Genomic DNA, 19483 nt, shown 5'->3' with positions numbered 1-19483 from the left:
AAAAAATATTCTTCTAAATATCGTTTTATATACTTCAAGTAGCTTATCAATTAGTTTCTATCAAATATCATCTTTTTATCACCTAACTTATAAACTAATAACTAACTTTCACATAACAATTAATGTTTCAGCCAACGCCAAACACAAAGCCAACGCCAAACACAAATTTGGTTTTAAGCTTTAAAGTGAAAAGTTGGAAAAAAACTTTGTTGGCAAAAACTTTTAGCTTTAATATTAAACATAAAATTTTAAATCCAAAAACTACTTCAAATTTTTTTTTTTTTTAGAGTTTTTAGCTTTTACTTTTTAACTAATTTAAAAACTAACAATTACTTTTACGAAAACAAATGAATGAATCTTTAATTTTTGTTAAATAGTTAAGAAAATGACTACTTTTGTTATTTTTTTTAATGGAAATTATTTAATTTGGTAGATCAAAATTGGTTACACTTTAGTAAGAAGGGGCCAAAAAGGAAAATAACAACAAGAATTTATCCGGGTCAACGGTAAAGACCCGGTTAAACCAAATTAGGGCTCAATATAGATATCGCAATAGTTATCATTTACAGGCCCTTTCACTCATATTCGATCAAAGCGTTTTCAGTTGGAATTCACATCTACCAGATCGTTTTCCGGTTGGAATTGGAGTGATTGATTCTGATGGAGCAATGTCAATCCAAAATCTATCAGGTAATTGCAAAACTCTTAGATGGTAAATCAAGAACCCTAAATTTCGAAACCCCAAGAATCCCAGTTTCATCAATCAAAGTACAAATCCAAAATCTTACATCGATCCCGGTACATTATCAACTCCTCTTATCCAACGGCAAAACACTTTTCGACGATGGCGTATTGTACCACGGGAATTCTTCACCATCAACGGTGCACCTCCTGCTTCGTCTCCGTGGAGGTAAGGGTGGGTTTGGGTCGTTACTTCGTGGAGCGGCGACGAAAGCTGGTCAGAAGAAGATGAATAACTTCGATGCGTGTCGGGATATGAGTGGTCGGAGGCTAAGGCACGTGAACGCGGAGAAGAAGATGGAGGAATGGTTGGCTGAAGAGAAAGAGCGGAAGCTTGAGAAGGTGGCGGAGGAATTCATTAAAAAGAAAGTTAAGACGGTGAAAAAGGCCGGCGGTGGCGATGGGGCGGAGAAGTATGTGGAGAAGTATCGAAAGGATTCAGCCAAATGTATGGAGGATGTTGATAAGTCGGTTAGGGAATCACTTGCTGGTGGATTTCGAAAATCGAAGAGAACGGTTGCGGGGATAGACGTGGAGGATGGTAGTGGTTCGAAATCTAAGAAACTTAAGATCTGGTAAGAGTTGATTGCTTCTTCTTGTTATTATTATATCATTTGCAATTTGTTGATAGTCTTATAGCGCAAGTATTTGGCTTCTTCTTCTTCTTCTTCTTGTTATTATTAGTATCACCAATCACACCATTTTAAGCACTCCATAACATGCATTTTGTAGGATGGGAAAGCGAAAAGTGGATGACAGTGACAGTGACAGTGATGAGATGGATGAGGAAGATAGTGACGATGAGAATGAGAAATCGGTGGTTACCAACAATGAGAACCAATCAGATTCCAATAAGGAAGCAGATGGGAGTTTAGCATCTGTTACTGGTGGGAAACTTGAAGGAGAATCATCAGTTGGTTGTTCATCCGAGAGTGCATCAGAGGAAGAAAAGGAGAGTGTTGCAGAAGGACAAGTGAGATCCATTAAAGATTCAAATGATGAACCTCCTCATCATGAAGGGGTCGATGCATCAATGATACATGAAGAGAGCATTGTAAATGAAACAACAGTATTGGGAGTTGAATCTGAGAAATCCACCAAAGCTGAGTTTGGTGACTTGGAAGAAAAAGAGTGTGAACTTCCAAGTGCTTCAAATGTGCAAAATGATGTAGAAGAGAAAATTTCTGATTCTAAATTAGGAGTCTTGGAGAAGCCAATAAATTTTGAGGAGTTCAACTCAGCAGTAGAAATGGAGGTATGCTTCAATCTGTTTTATATTGCATTTGTCTTTTCCATTCCAATTTGTTTTCCTCAAAAAAAATTCTTGACTTTTAGGTTGTTGGTATGGAAAGGCTTAAATCTGAGCTTCAAGAAAGGGGATTAAAGTGTGGGGGCACCTTGCAAGAACGTGCAGCCAGACTTTTCCTTCTGAAAACCACACCGATTGAGAGGTTACCAAAGAAGCTGCTTGCTAAAAAGTGATTCCAGAATATGCTCTATTTCTACTTCTACTTGTACTTTTTTTTATAGCTTCTTAATATTGGAATGTTTCCTGATCCTCCTGTTTGTTATGTTTATGAAATGATGTATTAAAAGCTTCTTAATTTAATATACACGTGATATGCTCAGAAAAAAATAAATCTATAAATTCCCCTACTTGATGAGTTTGGTTTTAGTGTTGATATCATTGGTACATGATAATACTTGTTTTGTGCCTCAAAGTTTTGATCTGTAACAGGAAAAGCTGCATTAATTTGAGTTGGAAGCAAAGATATGTTATGTATGTATGTATCCTTTAACAGGACTAAGGCTTTGATATTATCACAAGTCAGAGATTAGAAATAAACAAGTATCCAAGGATTTTAATTTATAATGATGTCAAATTAGCTATAAAAAAAAAAAAAACATGTACCAAAATATTGGTTATATTTAATTTCCTAAATTTAATCCATCCTACAATTCGATGTTGCTTTCAGTTGAGATATTGATTATGTTAAGTTGTTATAATAAGTAAGTGAGGGAGGCGGAGAAGGTGAATTCCTGCAAACAGGGCAATTCCCTTTCATCCTTAGCCACTCATCAATACAGTCAGCATGGAAGCAATGTCTACACTCTGGTATACATCTAACCATGTCTTTAACATCATATTCAGATAAGCATATCGAGCATGTTGCATCTTCATCTCCATATCCTGGAAGACGCATGCTTTCCCCTAACACCACTTTTGTGTACGACTCTATTGTCGACTGCTCCAGACCCGCCACCAAACTGCTAATGGCGGTGGTGGTTTCTGGCGTCACCATGGCGGTAGCTGGTGCTGCATTGTTTCTTGAAATCCATGTGGCTACACTTCTGTAGTCAATGCAGATGTAGTATATCATGACAATGGAGATTCCTATGGCTGGTAGAGCTAGGCCGATGGAGACGATTATTAATGCCATCATTGCTTTTTTACTTCCTGAAATTGCAAATGTGATTCATTATTTCGGAATAATTTGAAAAGGGTTTTTTTTTGCTTTAAGTAAAGGGGTAATCATGTCGTTTGACTAAATAAAAGAGGCTAAATGATCATTTAACATTACATTCCAAAAAAGAAGCCAGCGTCTTAATCTACTAAGCTGTGTTTTTTTTTTTGGCTTTTGTAGGTAAAAATGATTAAGTGCTTAATCCGTTAAGTAAAAAAAAAAATGGTTACCCTTTTTGGTAATATCGAAGCATGCAACTTCTTCCATAGTGGTATTTGTGTAACCACAAGCCCCGCCCTGGGTTACACAATCTTGACAATTAGGGGAATCCCATGTCAAAAATATATCCATATTTAGGTTCGATGTGAGCCCTTCTTGACCTTGATACCTCGATACCGGACTCCATAAAGAACCAATGATCTGGCAAGAGCTGCGGTTAGCCATTAACATAGCAAAACTAACAGAAGAAGTGGCTACAGTAGAATACGTAGAATTGCTGAGGCAAGTGACAATCGGGAAACGAGAGGTTGTGAGTTCAACCGGGCAGCTCAAAAGAGTGTAGTTTCGGATTGGGGAGACTGAAAATGGTGAACCCAACAGGTCCAAACTCAAAAGCCTGTCAGCAGAACAGCCTGATGGATCATAAACTTGCACAATTTGAGATCGATAATCGATGTTTCGTACCAAAAACTCTCCTGAATTCGGAAGGTTTAATGTCACGCTGTTTTGGCTGTTACATTCAAGATCGAATCCCGGATAGCCACAAATGTCTGGTTGTTGGTCGATCATACGAAAGGGAAAGTGAACAGAGTATGGAGTTGCACCACACAAGGAAGTTGGGCAGTTGTATGATGATGATGCTGATGAGGGATGACTATGAAGAAGATGAAGTAGGATTAGGATCAGGAATAGGAGATGGGAGAAGATGTAATTGAGATCCTCCATTGATGTTTTTTTTCTTTTCTTGCAAAAGATACAAGCCTATTACCCTTGTACTACTACTATGTCAGCATATTTGACTTTTCTATGTCAAATGTTTGTGGCGTTTTGAGCCTATAAACAGCTAACCTACATTTGTTTACAATTAACTAACAAAAGTCAATGGTCAATGGCCACTCCCTTTAGGCCTTTATCTTTGGAAGTAGCTACAAGAACACCACAATTTAAAACTTCTTAATAACAGTCCCTCATGTTGAGTATAAAATAATCTCATAGTTTGGAGACCTACTTTAAAGTTTAATAAACAAGTGTGTGTAATAAGTTGATGTTGAAATTGAAAGATTTTTTTTTTCCATTAATTTTCACCAAGTTGAACATCTCACACACAATTCTCAAGAAACATCAAACAGATTGAAGCGCCTAAAGTCCTAAAGTATCAAAATCTTCCATACCCATGATGGCTTGGGTTCGATATTTTACCTTACAAGGCCAAACCGGCTCTTAAAGTGAAAATAACTATATATAGTAACCAATAATTTAAGATTTGCATGACATGTTTTGATTTATCAGGTTCATATTCCTTTAATGCTAAAAGTGAATCTCCATCGCCTTTTCTAGTTTCTCTTTACAAGCCTAATAACGTTTTGATTAAATTAAAGTTAGCAGTCATAATTATAAGTAACATATAACTCAAAATAATAAGATGTTTAAATTTATCGCTATCTATCCATCGAATTCCCTTTTAATGGAGTTGCACTAGAAATTTCAAGCTATCCGTGTGACTACTATGCCATTCAAAATAAATTAAAATAATTGTGAGAAATAAAGCATATTTTATAAGTTCAATCCTACATAATGATACTATCGATAAAACATATATATATATATATATATATATATATATATATATATATATATATATATATATATATATATATATATATATATATATATATATATTCCTACAATTTGTCCAAAAACATAGATTTAAACCCATTGACCAAAATAATTATATAAATATATCTTTCCTTCTTTTTTCATTTAAGAAGGTGATCGATTTTGTTGAATCATCCATTACAACATAAAGTTAATAATCATTCAATCCGTGATTGTCTTTGTAAATTATAACAAAAAACAATTGTAAATAGTTTGGATGGAATTTACAAGGACTTTGGTTTGAGACTGTGTTTGTTTAGTTTTGAATCTGGCCTCCACCATCATCTCCTACATGCCAACGTATGGTATAGACATTACCATGTCTAGAGGTAAAAAGTAACATGTTTTTACAGGTTGACAGTTGACTAACAGATCAAAATAAGTTTAGACAGCATGGAATATTTTACTAGCAGTCAAAAGATATTTGATTTGTCAGTATTTTTTTACCCATTTTTTAAGATATTAGAACTAATCTATTCATTAATGTGACCACAAAACCATATTATTACTTAAAAAAGTTGACGATTTAGGAGGTTTATGAATTCGAACACAATAACACTTACAACTTTTCAAACAAAACAATTTAGGAGGTTTTGTGAGTTGAACATATTTTGAGCGGGCGTTTGACTCATTTCAACCGTACTTTTAGTCTTATCTATTTGGCCAGTTAAAAAATCAAAATCAATTCATCTACTTATAACTAAGTCAAAATTGACACTAGTAGCCATGAAAAGTACAAACAAAAAACAAAATCGATCGATGTCAAATACATATACTTGACTTAATAATGTATCATGTTTGAATCATGAAAGAGCAAATGCATGTGATTCCACAAGTGCATTATATGACGAAAAAAAATGTTTGTTTGCATATGGAAGAATAAGAACATAACTTTTGATTCCAGGAGAATATACATGACCTCCAACGGTCCATGGAAAGATCAGGACAACTTTGTGATAGTTAGGCCCATAACCCATTATTTGAAGCTCAGGAATATGAGTTTTCCTAAATGTCAAGATTTTCAAATTTATTTCATTTCTTTTTTTGTGTAAATCCCAATTTAGGAAAGCCTAGCCATATAAGGTTTATGTTGAATTTTGTCTACTAAAAAATATAAAGCTAGCATCCTCTTCTAAGCTATGATTATATATGGAATATTATAAATTTCTCAAGATGTGTTAAACATTATATTAGCTTCTCCCCTCGTCACTTTCACCATCACAGATAGTATCACAAACCATACTATGTTAATTCATTATACTTTCCTCTTTTAATGTCAAATAAGAAATATAAAATGTATAGTGCAGTACTCATGGATGTCTAGAGTTATTTGCATAACAATTTACAAATCCTCATATACTAAAAATCCTTCCTCTAGAAACTAATTGGTGTCCTCTCAAGAGGCTTAAGTGGTAATCCTATTGGCAAATACGAGTGAGCATCATACATTTTTCAAAACATTGTTTTTTTTTTTTTTTTTTTTTTTTTTTTTTTTTTTTTTTTTCTGTTGGTGTGTTTATTACTTATGGCCTATACTGACCTTTATATGAGAGCTAACGATAAGAAGTGGGTTTCTTTGAAATTGGTATTTACAGCAGTTGCTGTGAGATACGGATGGAGACAATTTCACCAGTGTCTCCGGAAGTCATTACATGGTATTTGATGTGAAGGCCTGCTTCCCAATACAAAATAGCTTAGTTTAATTTAGGTTGTTGGTGTATGTACCTTTTGGGGCAAAAATATGATAGGCAATTGGCAATCAGACTGAATATTGATATAAATAAAGATGCATATTTTACCTTCATTTTCTTGTAAATTGGTGTTGATAGCAACTGCATGGTAAGTTACCATGGCTTTGGGCTGCCAGTCATTGGGACTACCCACCCATGACTTGAGATTGAACAGCTCTGCTCAGAATAAAAAAAAAAAAAAGACTAATTTGTAGGCTCTGTTTGTGGTAAGTATATTGAATTAGTTTTGGTAAGAAACACTGTTATATATACCAGCTGTAGATGGACTCTTGAGATACTTGATGTCAAAAATGCCACCAGAAGCACTGTCTGAATGTTTTCTGATATCATGAGATCCTATCAACTTGTACTCCCAGCTTCCCGTCTGGTACCCTTCAGTCAGGAACAGCTCCACGTGTCTCACATCCAGTACCTGCATTGTTCCTGCATGCAACAAATACAATACATCTCATATCTCATCTATATAACTTAAGAGCTTTGGTTGATTTTCTAACTTCAAGCATGTAATGTAACTGTTTTCTCACCATCACATGTATTCAGGTCACAGACAGGGCACCGAACAAGCTGTAAATCTGAAAAAAAAAAAAAAAAAAAAAAAAAAAAAAAGAACTTAATTGCGTTGGTGTGAATAAGGATCATGCTTTGAATAGTTTTCAAGATATTACCTGCTATCCATATTCCAGTTTTAATGTTGTGCAATACACAGGACCCATAAGAGTTCAACATATTTTGCATGGTATCTTCTTTTGGAAGCTTTGAAGGGCAGATGAGATTCTCCATCAGGAATGCATCTGATGAGTTGATGCAAAATGCACCTATTCTCATCCAGTCTGATATGCAAGTTCAAAGTGTCATTCATATGCACCCTTCTTTCATATACACATATACTATTTACTATTTAGGGAATTCCTTACTTTTTCCTATTGTTCTTTCTACATACTTTCTAATAGACCATGGTTTTTACTTTCCTATAGTTTATCAAAACACTGGTAACAACCTACAGGAAGAAGCTAATGCAATATTAAGTCTAATCCTCTTATGGCTTCCAAGTTACAGTTTCTAATCATGTATTCTCAGAAACCAAACATGGTGACCAAACGGGGAGATACTTTGTACCATAGCATAAATCCATGCTGGACAAACATTAATGCATTTGCCATTGCTGAACAGATTAAAAGAATGTGTCATTTAAATCTTTGATTAACCAAGTTTTTTTTTTAAGATTAACCAAGCTCATGCAGCAAATTAAAGTTCTAATTAAACGCAAAGGTTACCAATATGCTTCTCCTTCTGACGAAAATCATAAGAATGGCTTCCACCTGCATTATCAATCATTGATATGAGATACGCAGTACGTTCTCAATCATAATGCACTAGTAAATCTACAGGACAGACAATGTAAAGCATATAGTAGGAGGCTCTATGTTTACCAAAAGCTGAAGCATAAAGATTGATCCATTTAAATGCTGTTTCAGAGCAATCAGGGACCTGAAGATCACGCAGACAAGCAAATTTCCAAACACTCTCATCCATTACAACACGGAGGAACCATTTGCTGGTTGCTGCCAACATCACCAAAGACTTCCCGTCCAAATACTTGGCAATTTCTGTCCATATGTCCTCTTCATGCCTACTTCCATTGCATTGAGATCAAAAGCAACATAACACAGATGAAGTTCCTTCAATTTATCAATGGAACACACACACAAACAGAGATAAACGTGTAATAAATTTACATCAAATTCGTAAATCAACAGATACTAAAACAATTGTTTCAAATGTAACTCCTACGATGTAAACACACTTACGTAAATCATAAACTCACGAACAAGCAATCAAATCAGAGTACATTGACATAGATTCACGCTCATCGATTAATCAAACAAACTTCGATCCAAAATTTCAACTACAACTTGCAAATCTACTGAATTAGCTTAACTAGGACTAAAAATTAACTGGAAATGAACATCCTGAACCACTATAAATCAACAACTAAACACATGAACTTCAATTATACATATACAAACTTTGTACACATAAAAAAACTCTTCGAATAGACCAAAATTAGGCGTACATTAGCTCAAAATTACACGCAGAGCTATGCAGTCATGATGGAATTGTACCATGAAAATGAAGAGATGGATGACGAAGAGAAACGAGGAGACGCACAGCAGCAAATCGATTTGGCTCCGCGCAATCGTTTCCCCATTTTGTTGTCGAAATTCAAATCGAAGCGTCAAGTGAAAATTTTGAATTGGAAAGGGCTTCGCTTATGTATATACAAACGCGGGAATGTCCACGTGACCTGTAACGACGTAACAGTAGTGTTCGTTAGTTTGTATATGAATCCGTTGGAAAGCAATGGAGTCGGGTCACAACTCATAACTCATATGTATCTTTAAGACCCGGCCAAGCTTATCCATGGGTTCGGGCCATACTATTACATCAATGAACCAACCACTCGGCACCCGAGTCGGCGGATAGATAATGGTAAAAGAGATTCAGTTAAAGGGCTTTTCGTGTGGGCCAATAAGTTGGGTTAATTTGAAATATTTTTCATATTTTAAAATAATTGATATATTAAAATATAATATATTTAAAATTATTAGCAAATGTATAAAACAAATAATTTATTTTAAACAAAATTAATTATGTTTTTAATATAAAATACAATACAAGTTGTCAACCACTTAACCTTTTATCTACAAGACACCGGATGTACTAATAGGAATTTGATATCATCTACTTTATTCCTCCCATTATCCTCAAAGCCTTTTTAATTATTTTACTTTCTCGTTATTAATCTTCAAGCAAGCAAGAACCCTTTTCATCGGTTTAGAGCCTCCATAAAAAAGTCTCTTACAATCATATCTCTCGAGATGGAAGGACTATTATCATATAAAGAATGAAAATAATTATCCTACTTTCTATTAATATATTGTCTTTGTCGTCCGTAATATACATAATGTTCCTCCAGTCAACATTTCTTTCTTTCTCTGACATTAGCTAGCTTATAGAGTTCATGTTCCTCTTCTTTTGTGTCTAATCTTATATGCATCTCCTTGTATGTCATGTCCTTAACTATAACCATAACTTTCTTCACCTCATGATTGGCCTCCTTATACCTTTCTCTTGCGCTGCCTATCTTCTTCGTTCCTATATACTCTAAAAGCTCTATAAAGTGAGTACATTTTACCCTAGTATTTGTTTATACCTTCTCGCTCCACCACTATGATTATGTATGATCTTTTAACTTACCTGAAGACATCCCAGTAGTGTCTTTTGCTACCTCTTTGGTGTTTTTGACCATATGTACAATGTATATGTTTTAACGTATGTATAATTTCTTGTTTTAATTAAGGGCTCATTAGTTTTGTTAATTTATTTTCATAATTGTGAATATTTTGTTAACAAACATATATGAATACAAATTTGATCAAGATGAGCAGGATGAATTTAAGGTCCCTTGTTTATATAGGGCTTCCAATTATAGAAAATTCATGAATCAGTTTTACGCCCACATAATACGTATTGCCTTACCATTTTTATACATAAGAGGCATTTGAAGATCAGCTTACACTTTTCCTGAGAAGAGCGTAGCTTGTCGATACAACATTCTTTCTTTTTTAGTTTTTTAGGCAAAGAAATGTTTAATTCTTTTGTTGTATAGTTGTTTAGGTTTATGTTCTTAAGCTTGTTAGTATCTGTCACACCCCAAACCAAGACGGTGGAAACGTTTGGGGGCGGATGACGTTATTATATAGTATCACAACAATTGAATATGAATGAAACATAACAACCAGACAACATACATTGAGATAACACACTTACATTGTTTACATATTGTATTTGTTTATGTAATTACACAAAAGTGACATAAAGTAGGAAATTCCAACATGCAGCAAATCCGGTTCTTAGGTACCTGCTTACTGGTTCCCTGAGAATACAAGTCATTTTGAAAATCGTCAACATTGAATGTTGGTGAGTTCATAAGCATATTTGTATGAAAAGATTTGTAACATCCTTGTTTGTAATAGTTTGTATGACTCCAGAAAATCCGATATTTTCTATAAAAATGATTTGTAAGTTTCGTTACAAAACTGTGAATATATGCATGTATGTCATTTGTTTTCTTTTCTTTATAATTGTAAAGAGTATGTTCCCAGAAAATCCAATATTTTCTTTTGTATGAAAATTGTGGTCTTAAACCCTAGACCAAGAATGGAAAAACAATAGTGTACAGAGAGTAAATATGCAGTTTTATATTTTATAAAACCAATCAAGTATAAGATTCTCGTAAACCAAGATAGTATTGTTAATCCCTAAGTGAGTTCTTATAACCTTGTATGATATGACTGTTATGCCTGAACGACGTTCTTCACGCGTCGGAATTGGTAGAGTTTTGTCACCCCTAGACTTGTCGGTCTATCTGTAGCGAACAACTGAGGTGTGGGGTTGTCAATCCTGTATAGATCTATACACAACGGTCTCGCTACCCCTCCAGGAGACTCTGGTTATAACGCAAGACTTAAGGTATACACTAGGTAGGTACGGTGAAGACAATATCTCATTAGAGCCTTAACGGATTTACGAGAACTTTGACTCCCATTATTGGATAATGAAAACGATATTACTAGTGAAAATTTATGACTAAAGTCTTATGACATGCGTTTTATAGCTTTTATGACATACAGTTTATTTCTCATGCTTTAAAAGCTTTATGATAGGCAGATTATGACACGCAAATGTTTCTGTCATAAATTCTGTTTTGTATACCATTTTGGTTAAATTATTTATAACATTTTTTATAAATAATCCTTAATGGACATGTCTAAATGTAATATATGTTGTGAAAATAGCATAATACCTTAGGTTTTAAGCCATCAAAATAGTGACAACATAGTTACAACTATTTTACTAATAAAAATTATTTTTAGCAAAATAATCACGCTTTGTAGTTTGTTTAACACACCATAATAGGTTTGAAAGTTTTGTAATGCAAACTATTTTATTTTGTTGTGACTCTAATAAGTCATGGTTTTTACAAGAACACACATAATAACCTTGAAATTTATTATATCCAAATATTTGTGTAAAGTGTGAGAGTTGAAAATGCATATGTCCAAGAGTTAAACATGTTTGAGCACAACACCCATATTTTCGCAATTTTGAGTGTACAAACATGACCATAAAACTTTTATAACACAAAGATGTCATCAACATTTACTTTATGTTTTTAACACATGTTAATAACCTTTGTATTCAAAAATTTGTTCCATTTTCAACCCATAACCATGATGCATGCAATTATCGAAAGAGTAAACAAGACTTGGCTTGTATTCTCCCACCCACCCCCCCCCCCCCCTCTCGCGAAAAGTATGAAAAACATGAAAAGATGGGGGTATGAAGCTCACCTTGGTATTTTTTTCGTGTGATAGGAAGAAGAAGAAAGAAGTTGTTGAGCCTAGCTTTGTGAAGCTTGAAGGTCACTCGAAAAAGGGTGATGTTCTAAGAGACTACACACAAAAATGGTGTGTAAACATGAGTTTTAGCTTGAAGAGATGTAAGAATACTTGGAGTTTACAAGAACACTTACCAAATTCTATGGACCACCTTGAATATGTAACTTCCTTTGGGATGTAGCACACTAAATTTTGGAGAGGAAGTGATGGAGAATTTGAGAGTAAACTTGGGTCAAAATGGTCTTTGTGAGGGTGAGGGGGGAGGGTTCAGTCGATCTCTCTCTTTTATGGGAGATTGGTTGATTTTTTTGATGCTTGATGAGAAAATAAGTGACATTTGTACTGTCATGGAAGGGATTTACTATCCAAAACTTCATCTGTAAGTGAGTGGTGGATTTAGCAACGTGTTTCTGATACATGGTCACTTTAGTTAAATGATGGTGTATAGTACCTATTGCTTGAATTAATGTAAGATATGTTTTGATTGATTATGTTTTAGAGTTGAGTGTAAGTGTGGTTCATGTGGAATAAGAAAGCAAAGCCTTGGTGAATGGGAATGCCATACTGGTTCTAGAGCAAAGAAGTGGAAGTTCAACATTAAAGTGAAGGGCTCAATGTTACCACTGGAGAAGATGGTTTGTACAACTTCAACTTCAAGTCATTAAGAAAGCATTGTGTTATTATCAAATGTTTTCTTTTAATATCACACTACTAAACTACTAAATTTAAATAATGCAGCTTTTAGGGTATAATGTTAATAGTGTTAAGGTTGTTGGATTAGTGTCTAAGTCCATAACTATTTTGGTATGTACTTGACCCGATGGTGCATGGTCCTTTTGGGTTGCCTTCACCAAAGCAACTTGATAGGATGAATTATGGAGAGAAAGGATTAATTATGATTTATTAATATATTAAAGGAGAAATCATATTGTTTAATTAATATTGGTCAAGAATTAATTGATAATTAATTTTGTGACTAAAAGAGATTAATTAAACTTAAGGGACTGGAATTGTAATTATAAGATAATTGCAATTGGGCTATGGATTACCTTATAATATAAGGTTGGACGAATTCTATGGGGAAACCCATTAGAAATCGTCCAAGGCTTATTAGAGAAGGGTCCATGGGCTGCTTAGGGCTTAAGCAGTTAGTTTAGGGTTTCCTAGTTCAAAACCCTAATAGCCTACATGTATATAAAGTGCCTTAAGCCCCAAAAACGTGGGGAAGACTCCTTCTAGGGTTTGTACACGTTTTAGGCAGCCTCCTCTCTCCTTTTTCTTCATCCTCTTGCTCTTGGTGTTTGTGAACCATTAGAGGAGTGACATTTGTGACTCTAAGCTTTCTAAAGTCATTACAAGGAGATTTGGGATTGTTATTGCTACATAACAATCAAGGTAATATCTTAAACCCTATTTTATGTTAATATGATTAATTGTATGCTAGATCTAGGGTTTAAAGTCTTGGATGAATTGCATGTACAATAGAGAAACCTAGATCCAAGAATTAGGGTTTGCATGAGCACATAGGATGTTCTTATGGCTAAAACCCATCAGTGGTATCAGAGCCTTGATTGGTTTCTATTGTATTGATGCCTTGCATGTTCATTCTTGTTGCAAAATCAAAATTTTGGCTTTCTGACTGATGAACTCGGCGAGTTCCAATGTGGACTCGGCGAGTTAGCTCCCACTCGGCGAGTCCATAGAGGAACTCGGCGAGTTCGAGCGTCAGAAGGAGGCAGTTTCGGGATTTCTTGTTGTTTTACTCAAAGATACTTGCCTTAATTGTTATGGGTCATTAAAATTCGAATTTTAATCATATTTTGAGTATATCCTTGATTAAACAAAAGATAATTACCAATTGATTAGATGATAACTTCCTTATTTGATTAAAGCTTGATTATTTGTATTAATTGGGTAACTTATCTTGCAAGAAATTGATTTTAGGTCAAATTAGATAATAATTAGATTAATTGTTTAATTTAATTTATTTGCTATTTGATCCTTGTGTTTTGAAAAGTTTCAAGACTTTCCCTCAAGTTTTGGAATTTAAATTTTGATTAAAAGGTTTGATTTTGAAATATTTAAATTCTAATCCCTAATGTTTTGAAATGTTTCAAAACTTGCCCTCAAGTTTGGAATTTAAAAGTTGATTAAAAGTTTAATTTAGGAATGTTAAATTCTAAAACCCTAGTATTGTTTTGAAAAAGTTCAAATCACACCCTTATGGTTTTATTAATTGATTAAGGTGTATAATTAAAGGAGGTTTAATAAATCCATAAAGTTTTGGTTCACAATTTAATTGAATTATAACTATAATTGTTAAAATTGACCACCTAGTATTTTAAAAGTGTAAAATACACCCTATACTATATATAACATTAAAAGTCTAACATTATATATATATATATATATATATATATATATATATATATATATATATATATATATATATATATGTATGAGTAAAAGTCAGTCTTACCGTTAGTAGGCCTCATTCACGAAGCTGGTCTAGAAGGGGTGTTTAAGGAAATTGCCTATAAAATGGAGATTGAATGGGTATCCACTCTTACCCACCGCACTCTTGACTAGTGGAGGGTCGTTAGCAGAACGGGTAGGATAGGACAGAAACCTTCCATTAAAAGTATAATGAAGTACAAAAGTAACTAAATGTTTTACAAATTCCCAATCTTAGTTACTTTAGGCAAAAGTGAATTGATGCAATTCCATGAAATTACACTTTGTGCCCTTGCGAAGACGTTAGTGGAGTGTGTGTGGTTAACCGACACACTAAATGGTTCTAAGCAAAGGTAGCAAAGGGTGACTCAATGTTTGTCATAGTTCGGTGGAGCGTGTGTAGTTAATCGGCACATCAAATAGGTGACTGTAACATGTGGGGGCACCATGTAAGTTTGCATGGTTATTCACACCCGCTTTGTGATCCTCGGTATCCCAGTCACAATCTAGAGGGGCATATCGAGATTTAAACATGCCATTGAAAGGTTCAATGAATCTCAAAGGATCTAGGAATTTTCAATACATTTAAAACTTAATCGGTTTTTTCATTTTTCATGGTGGAAAATTAGTGAATCGTCATTCACTTACCTTCGAATGTTCTGCAATTTGGGTTACGGCATCCCTTTCCCGAGTTGTAGAATATTGTGTTGGGTCCTAGCCTTAATATCTCATTTGGGTGATTTATTAAGGACTCAATCAATCAACTAACTTGAATTTATTTTCTCCCGTTTTGTAGATGTTAAAGTACGACAACTATGGTCTTCCCATATCCCGTGGAACAAACATTCCACATAAAGATGATATTCCACGATTTGATCGAGGAACAAAAGATCATGCTTCACTTCCTCATCCTCCTCCCGTTGTTCTCCCTAACCAACAAGATCGAAGAATTGAAAGGTTCAATGTCACTAAAGCCCTATTGGAAATGAAACATGAAGATGGTAAACCTGTGTGTGCCCACGTTCTGGGAATGAAATCACACATCGATAGGTTGATAATGTTGGGTGCGTCATTCCCTGATAAGTTGGCTGTGGACTGGGTTCTGCAGTCACTCCCTGAATCATACAATGTAACGCCCGGGTTTTCAGGGCTAAGCATTTTTGTCAATGTAATAGTCTAGGTCAACTATTGTAACTCTTTTTGAAGTAATAAATATAAAATATTTGAGTATTATGTGAATTATGTGTGTTTATGTGTTTATTATTTAATTATAAATGTATAATTAATAAAGAATAAAAATGAGCGTCAAAATTAAAGTGTGAGATAATCCTGATATCTCTACATAAAGTTGTAGAATACGTCTCAAGGTTTCCATACATATAAAGAATGCCGAAATCCGAGCTATAACGAAGAAGTTATGGCCCGCCGAAGTTTTATGGCAAAACCGGCACGACACCAGGAGACGTAAATAGTGAATTTACGATAGAAGACTTTTTAGCCTTATCAATCTAAACAAAAGTCGTAGAATATGTTAAACTAAGAACATCGATAAAAAGAACGCCCAAATCTGACTTCGTATGAAGAAGTTATGATTTTTCTAAGATTCGGCTTAGCAGTGCACGGCCTGAAACTCGAATTTTAGTTCGAGCGGTTTTTGGCTTACGCAACGTAAATGAGAGTTGAAGATCTCATTAATAGGAAATCAACGGTAAAAAGACAGACAAAAACAGAGTCCGTATGTAGAAGTTATTAATTTTACGCAGAAGTTTAACAGTATAATCTCCTTGTACTGTTAAATTTAAGATCGATCGAGAATTGGCTGACGGTGTCAAAATGAAAGTTGTAGATCTTATTATTACCTACGCGTGGATATAAAGAACGTCAAAAACGGAGGTCGTATGTGAAAGTTACGGATTTTAGAAGTCGGAAGTGTGCTGTGCGAAAATGGGTGATGTGGCACAATCTTGGCCATTGCTTTCTCCCCAAGGCTTGCCACCAGATGGTGACATGTGGCACCAAGTTCAGCCACATTTCACCCTATAAATACCACCTCTCCCACCCTCATTTTCTTCACACCTTTCCCATTCTTTCTTCTCTTTACTCTCTCTCTCTCTCTAGAACCTCTCTCTAGCCTCGAAATCCCCCGAAAAGCCTAGGGAACCTCCCTAGCACGAGGCGGAAGCCCCGGAGTGCTCGAAGGCTCCGAGAAGAAGAGCTTTTCGGCTCGGGAACGCTGCTCCAAGCAAAGCCCGGTTTTCTATAAAACCCGCTGTAAGTGAGCTACGCCTACGCTATTTTTAATATAATTATAGTAACGTTATTAGGAACTTATAATAAATACTTGGGCTATTATTATGGGTTATATAAGTATTTTTTTGACGCTTATATAATAATAATAATAATAATAGCTAGACTATTAATTAGTCTCGACGAATAATAAACTAAACTCTAGTGGTAATAATACTAGGTTTCGTCGAAGAAAATTCTTTTTAAGAAGCGAAGTGCTGTCTGAGTTCGGAATCACCACCTTTTCAGGTGAGTGCATATTTACTTTCAACTTACACATAGATATGAAGTATTTAATATAAATTACGTGCTATTTGTGCATATTATCTGAATACTTGCTATCTATGCTGGATGAACGTTTTATACATGTTTTCAAAGATTTAAATTGTATATGTATTTTATATCTACAAAATGTGTTGGGTAAAACATGGGTAGATGTAATAGTTGCTGTGTGACAAAATAAAATAATGAGAGGCCTCGTTATAGATGTTATTGATGATCCAGTCATCTAGCGGAGTATAGATGACGACCACGGACTATTCTAGACAGTCCAGTGGAACACTAGCAGGCTCGCAACCTGTAGGTGTTTATTTGAACTGTGTGTTTATTTGAACTGTGTGCTCACCAGATGTACTCCATCCCCCACATGGTTGCCTATTAGGACATTTATTGCTGAGGAATCCCCTTAGTAGTAGTGTCCGTCCCGATGATGATCCTTAGGCTAGGTCCCTTATGATAGGTGTTTAGGGACGTAAAGTGAGGATAACGGGAACGGGTAATCGGGTTATTGTTGATTGATGAAATTAATAAACTATTTATTGTGGGTTGAAAACCCTATGTGCTCACCAGGCTCCCAAGCCTGACCCACTCAGTTTTATGTATTACAGGTAGTGGCGCTTGAGCATATATATGATGTTTGGACGAGGGATTACGGATATAGGCCTGTAGATATGAAATAATGTAGTAAGGCTTGTATTGTACTGTTTATGCTTTTGATCTGTACGAACATGACATCCCGAGTCTTTTAATGAAATACATTTCTATGGAAATGCTTTTGATAAATCTTTATCATATTATTGTTTTCGGACAAATTCTGCAACACTTTTATTTAAAATGTTACTCTGATTTTTAAACAAAGCATAAACAAACCGGTCTTTTCTGGCCGTGATTTTGGGGATGTCACAGTTGGTATCAGAGCATTAGTTTAAGCGAACTAGGAATTTGTAGGATTTCTAGACTTAAACTTAGAATGCTAAGTGATGATTGTGAGGTGTGAGCACTAGCCTATTTTAGGAATTGTGCGTAAAATGCTTTTATGTGCTAAATGCTTTGTGCATAATATGCTGTTAATTGTTCGGATCTATGGTCTGTTGCCGACCAGATCTGGAAACTTTATGTGTTTAGGATTCTAAACGTACGACTACGCTATTAGAACTAGCATGTAAATGTTTCGGAGTGATAAGGACGATTTAAAACGTCTCTCCTAAATAAAGATCTAAATTCACCTTATTCGGTGTATAGATCAAGATGGCAAGGACCCGTAGCGGAAACGTAAACGCAAATGGGAACAGACACCAACCCCCCGTGATCGAGCAAATACCAGTTGTGGAAGCCGCTGCCGGACCAATAACGATGGCCGGAGTGCAAGCGATGATCCAGGCTATGTTGGATCGTCAAATGGAGGAAACTAGACGTTTGCTCCAGCAAAATCGAGAGGAAGGCACTATTCAAATCGAACAGCCCGAGTTGAAAGAAGGGCAGACTGAGGAAGGAGACTACAGTGGAACTGTTGGTCAAGTCAACCAACCAATAGTTCAAGAAAATAACCAAGATGACGGATTCGAGAGAAATGGATGCAAGTACAAGGATTTTCAGACTTGCAAGCCATCGACTTTCACGGGAAAGGAAGATCCAATCGGAGTCATGGATTGGATCTCGGAGATGGAGTTAGCTTTCATGACGTGCGGTTGCAGAGGAAAGCTACAGACCACATTTGCAGTACGTCAGTTTCGAGGAGGCGTTGTACGTTGGTGGAATACCTTGGGGAAGACTTTAAGCCCCAACAAGCCCCTGCAACTGACATGGGCAGAATTTCTGGTGCAATTCAAACGAAAATACTGCTCGGCTCAAAACCTGCTAGAGTTAGAGAACCAGTTTCTAACCTTGAAGAAGGGAAGCATGTCAATCGATGAATACACGAACAACTTCACAGAAAAGATGGAGTTTGCCTTGCGTCTTGTTCCGGATGAGCTGACGAAAATTGATAAGTACGCAAAGGGACTTCCATAGGAGTACGCGGTGCCAGTACGTCAGGCACCTACTTTGGAGGCAGCTATCTGGGCTGCCAAGTCTGTGGAGGACATGATTAAGGGAAGAGCTGCCAGCAAAATCAAGGTTGGCGAGAAGAGGAAATTTGAAGGGTCTGCTAAACCCAACAAAAAGAAGAGCA

General features: G+C 35.4%; 3 protein-coding genes and 1 pseudogene across 3 annotated transcripts; 2 read left to right on the top strand and 2 right to left on the bottom strand.

Annotated features, from left to right (window-relative positions):
* The first annotated feature begins 560 nt into the window (after positions 1 to 560).
* Positions 561 to 2405, top strand: LOC111894558 (uncharacterized). Its single transcript, XM_023890629.3, has 3 exons — positions 561 to 1316; positions 1474 to 1996; positions 2077 to 2405. Exons 1-3 carry the CDS (start codon positions 661 to 663, stop codon positions 2221 to 2223), a joined length of 1326 nt encoding a protein of 441 aa, XP_023746397.1. The 5' UTR covers positions 561 to 660; the 3' UTR covers positions 2224 to 2405.
* Positions 2406 to 2444: 39 nt separating this feature from the next.
* On the bottom strand, positions 2445 to 4315 carry LOC111894559 (putative RING-H2 finger protein ATL21A). The gene is made up of 2 exons (XM_023890630.3): positions 3437 to 4315; positions 2445 to 3199 (listed from the first exon to the last, which is right to left on the bottom strand). The coding sequence occupies exons 1-2, from the start codon at positions 4149 to 4151 to the stop codon at positions 2730 to 2732; spliced, it is 1185 nt and encodes a 394-aa protein (XP_023746398.1). The 5' UTR covers positions 4152 to 4315; the 3' UTR covers positions 2445 to 2729.
* A 2268-nt stretch (positions 4316 to 6583) lies between these two features.
* On the bottom strand, positions 6584 to 9177 carry LOC111894640 (probable F-box protein At3g61730). The gene is made up of 8 exons (XM_023890732.3): positions 8956 to 9177; positions 8263 to 8462; positions 8107 to 8151; positions 7498 to 7662; positions 7357 to 7404; positions 7085 to 7255; positions 6881 to 6988; positions 6584 to 6753 (listed from the first exon to the last, which is right to left on the bottom strand). The coding sequence occupies exons 1-8, from the start codon at positions 9039 to 9041 to the stop codon at positions 6671 to 6673; spliced, it is 906 nt and encodes a 301-aa protein (XP_023746500.1). The 5' UTR covers positions 9042 to 9177; the 3' UTR covers positions 6584 to 6670.
* A 3058-nt stretch (positions 9178 to 12235) lies between these two features.
* The window catches only part of LOC111894568 (histone-lysine N-methyltransferase ATX4-like), a 29650-nt pseudogene continuing 22402 nt past the window's right edge, over positions 12236 to 19483 (top strand).

The sequence above is a fragment of the Lactuca sativa genome, chromosome 7 (assembly GCF_002870075.4).
Source record: "Lactuca sativa cultivar Salinas chromosome 7, Lsat_Salinas_v11, whole genome shotgun sequence".
Taxonomy (NCBI): Eukaryota; Viridiplantae; Streptophyta; class Magnoliopsida; order Asterales; family Asteraceae; genus Lactuca; species Lactuca sativa.
This window is presented reverse-complemented; position numbering and strand designations above follow the sequence as displayed.

Coding starts and splice junctions, on each gene's coding strand:
- LOC111894559 (XM_023890630.3), bottom strand. CDS start 4,151: ATGGAGGATCTCAATTACATCTTCTCCCATCTCCTATTCCTGATCCTA. Junction 3,200..3,436: donor CTTCGATATTACCAAAAAGG/GTAACCATTTTT, acceptor TTGCAATTTCAG/GAAGTAAAAAAGCAATGATG.
- LOC111894640 (XM_023890732.3), bottom strand. CDS start 9,041: ATGGGGAAACGATTGCGCGGAGCCAAATCGATTTGCTGCTGTGCGTCT. Junction 7,405..7,497: donor AACTGGAATATGGATAGCAG/GTAATATCTTGA, acceptor TTTTTTTTTCAG/ATTTACAGCTTGTTCGGTGC. Junction 7,256..7,356: donor TGACCTGAATACATGTGATG/GTGAGAAAACAG, acceptor TGTTGCATGCAG/GAACAATGCAGGTACTGGAT.
- LOC111894558 (XM_023890629.3), top strand. CDS start 661: ATGGAGCAATGTCAATCCAAAATCTATCAGGTAATTGCAAAACTCTTA. Junction 1,317..1,473: donor TCTAAGAAACTTAAGATCTG/GTAAGAGTTGAT, acceptor TGCATTTTGTAG/GATGGGAAAGCGAAAAGTGG. Junction 1,997..2,076: donor ACTCAGCAGTAGAAATGGAG/GTATGCTTCAAT, acceptor CTTGACTTTTAG/GTTGTTGGTATGGAAAGGCT.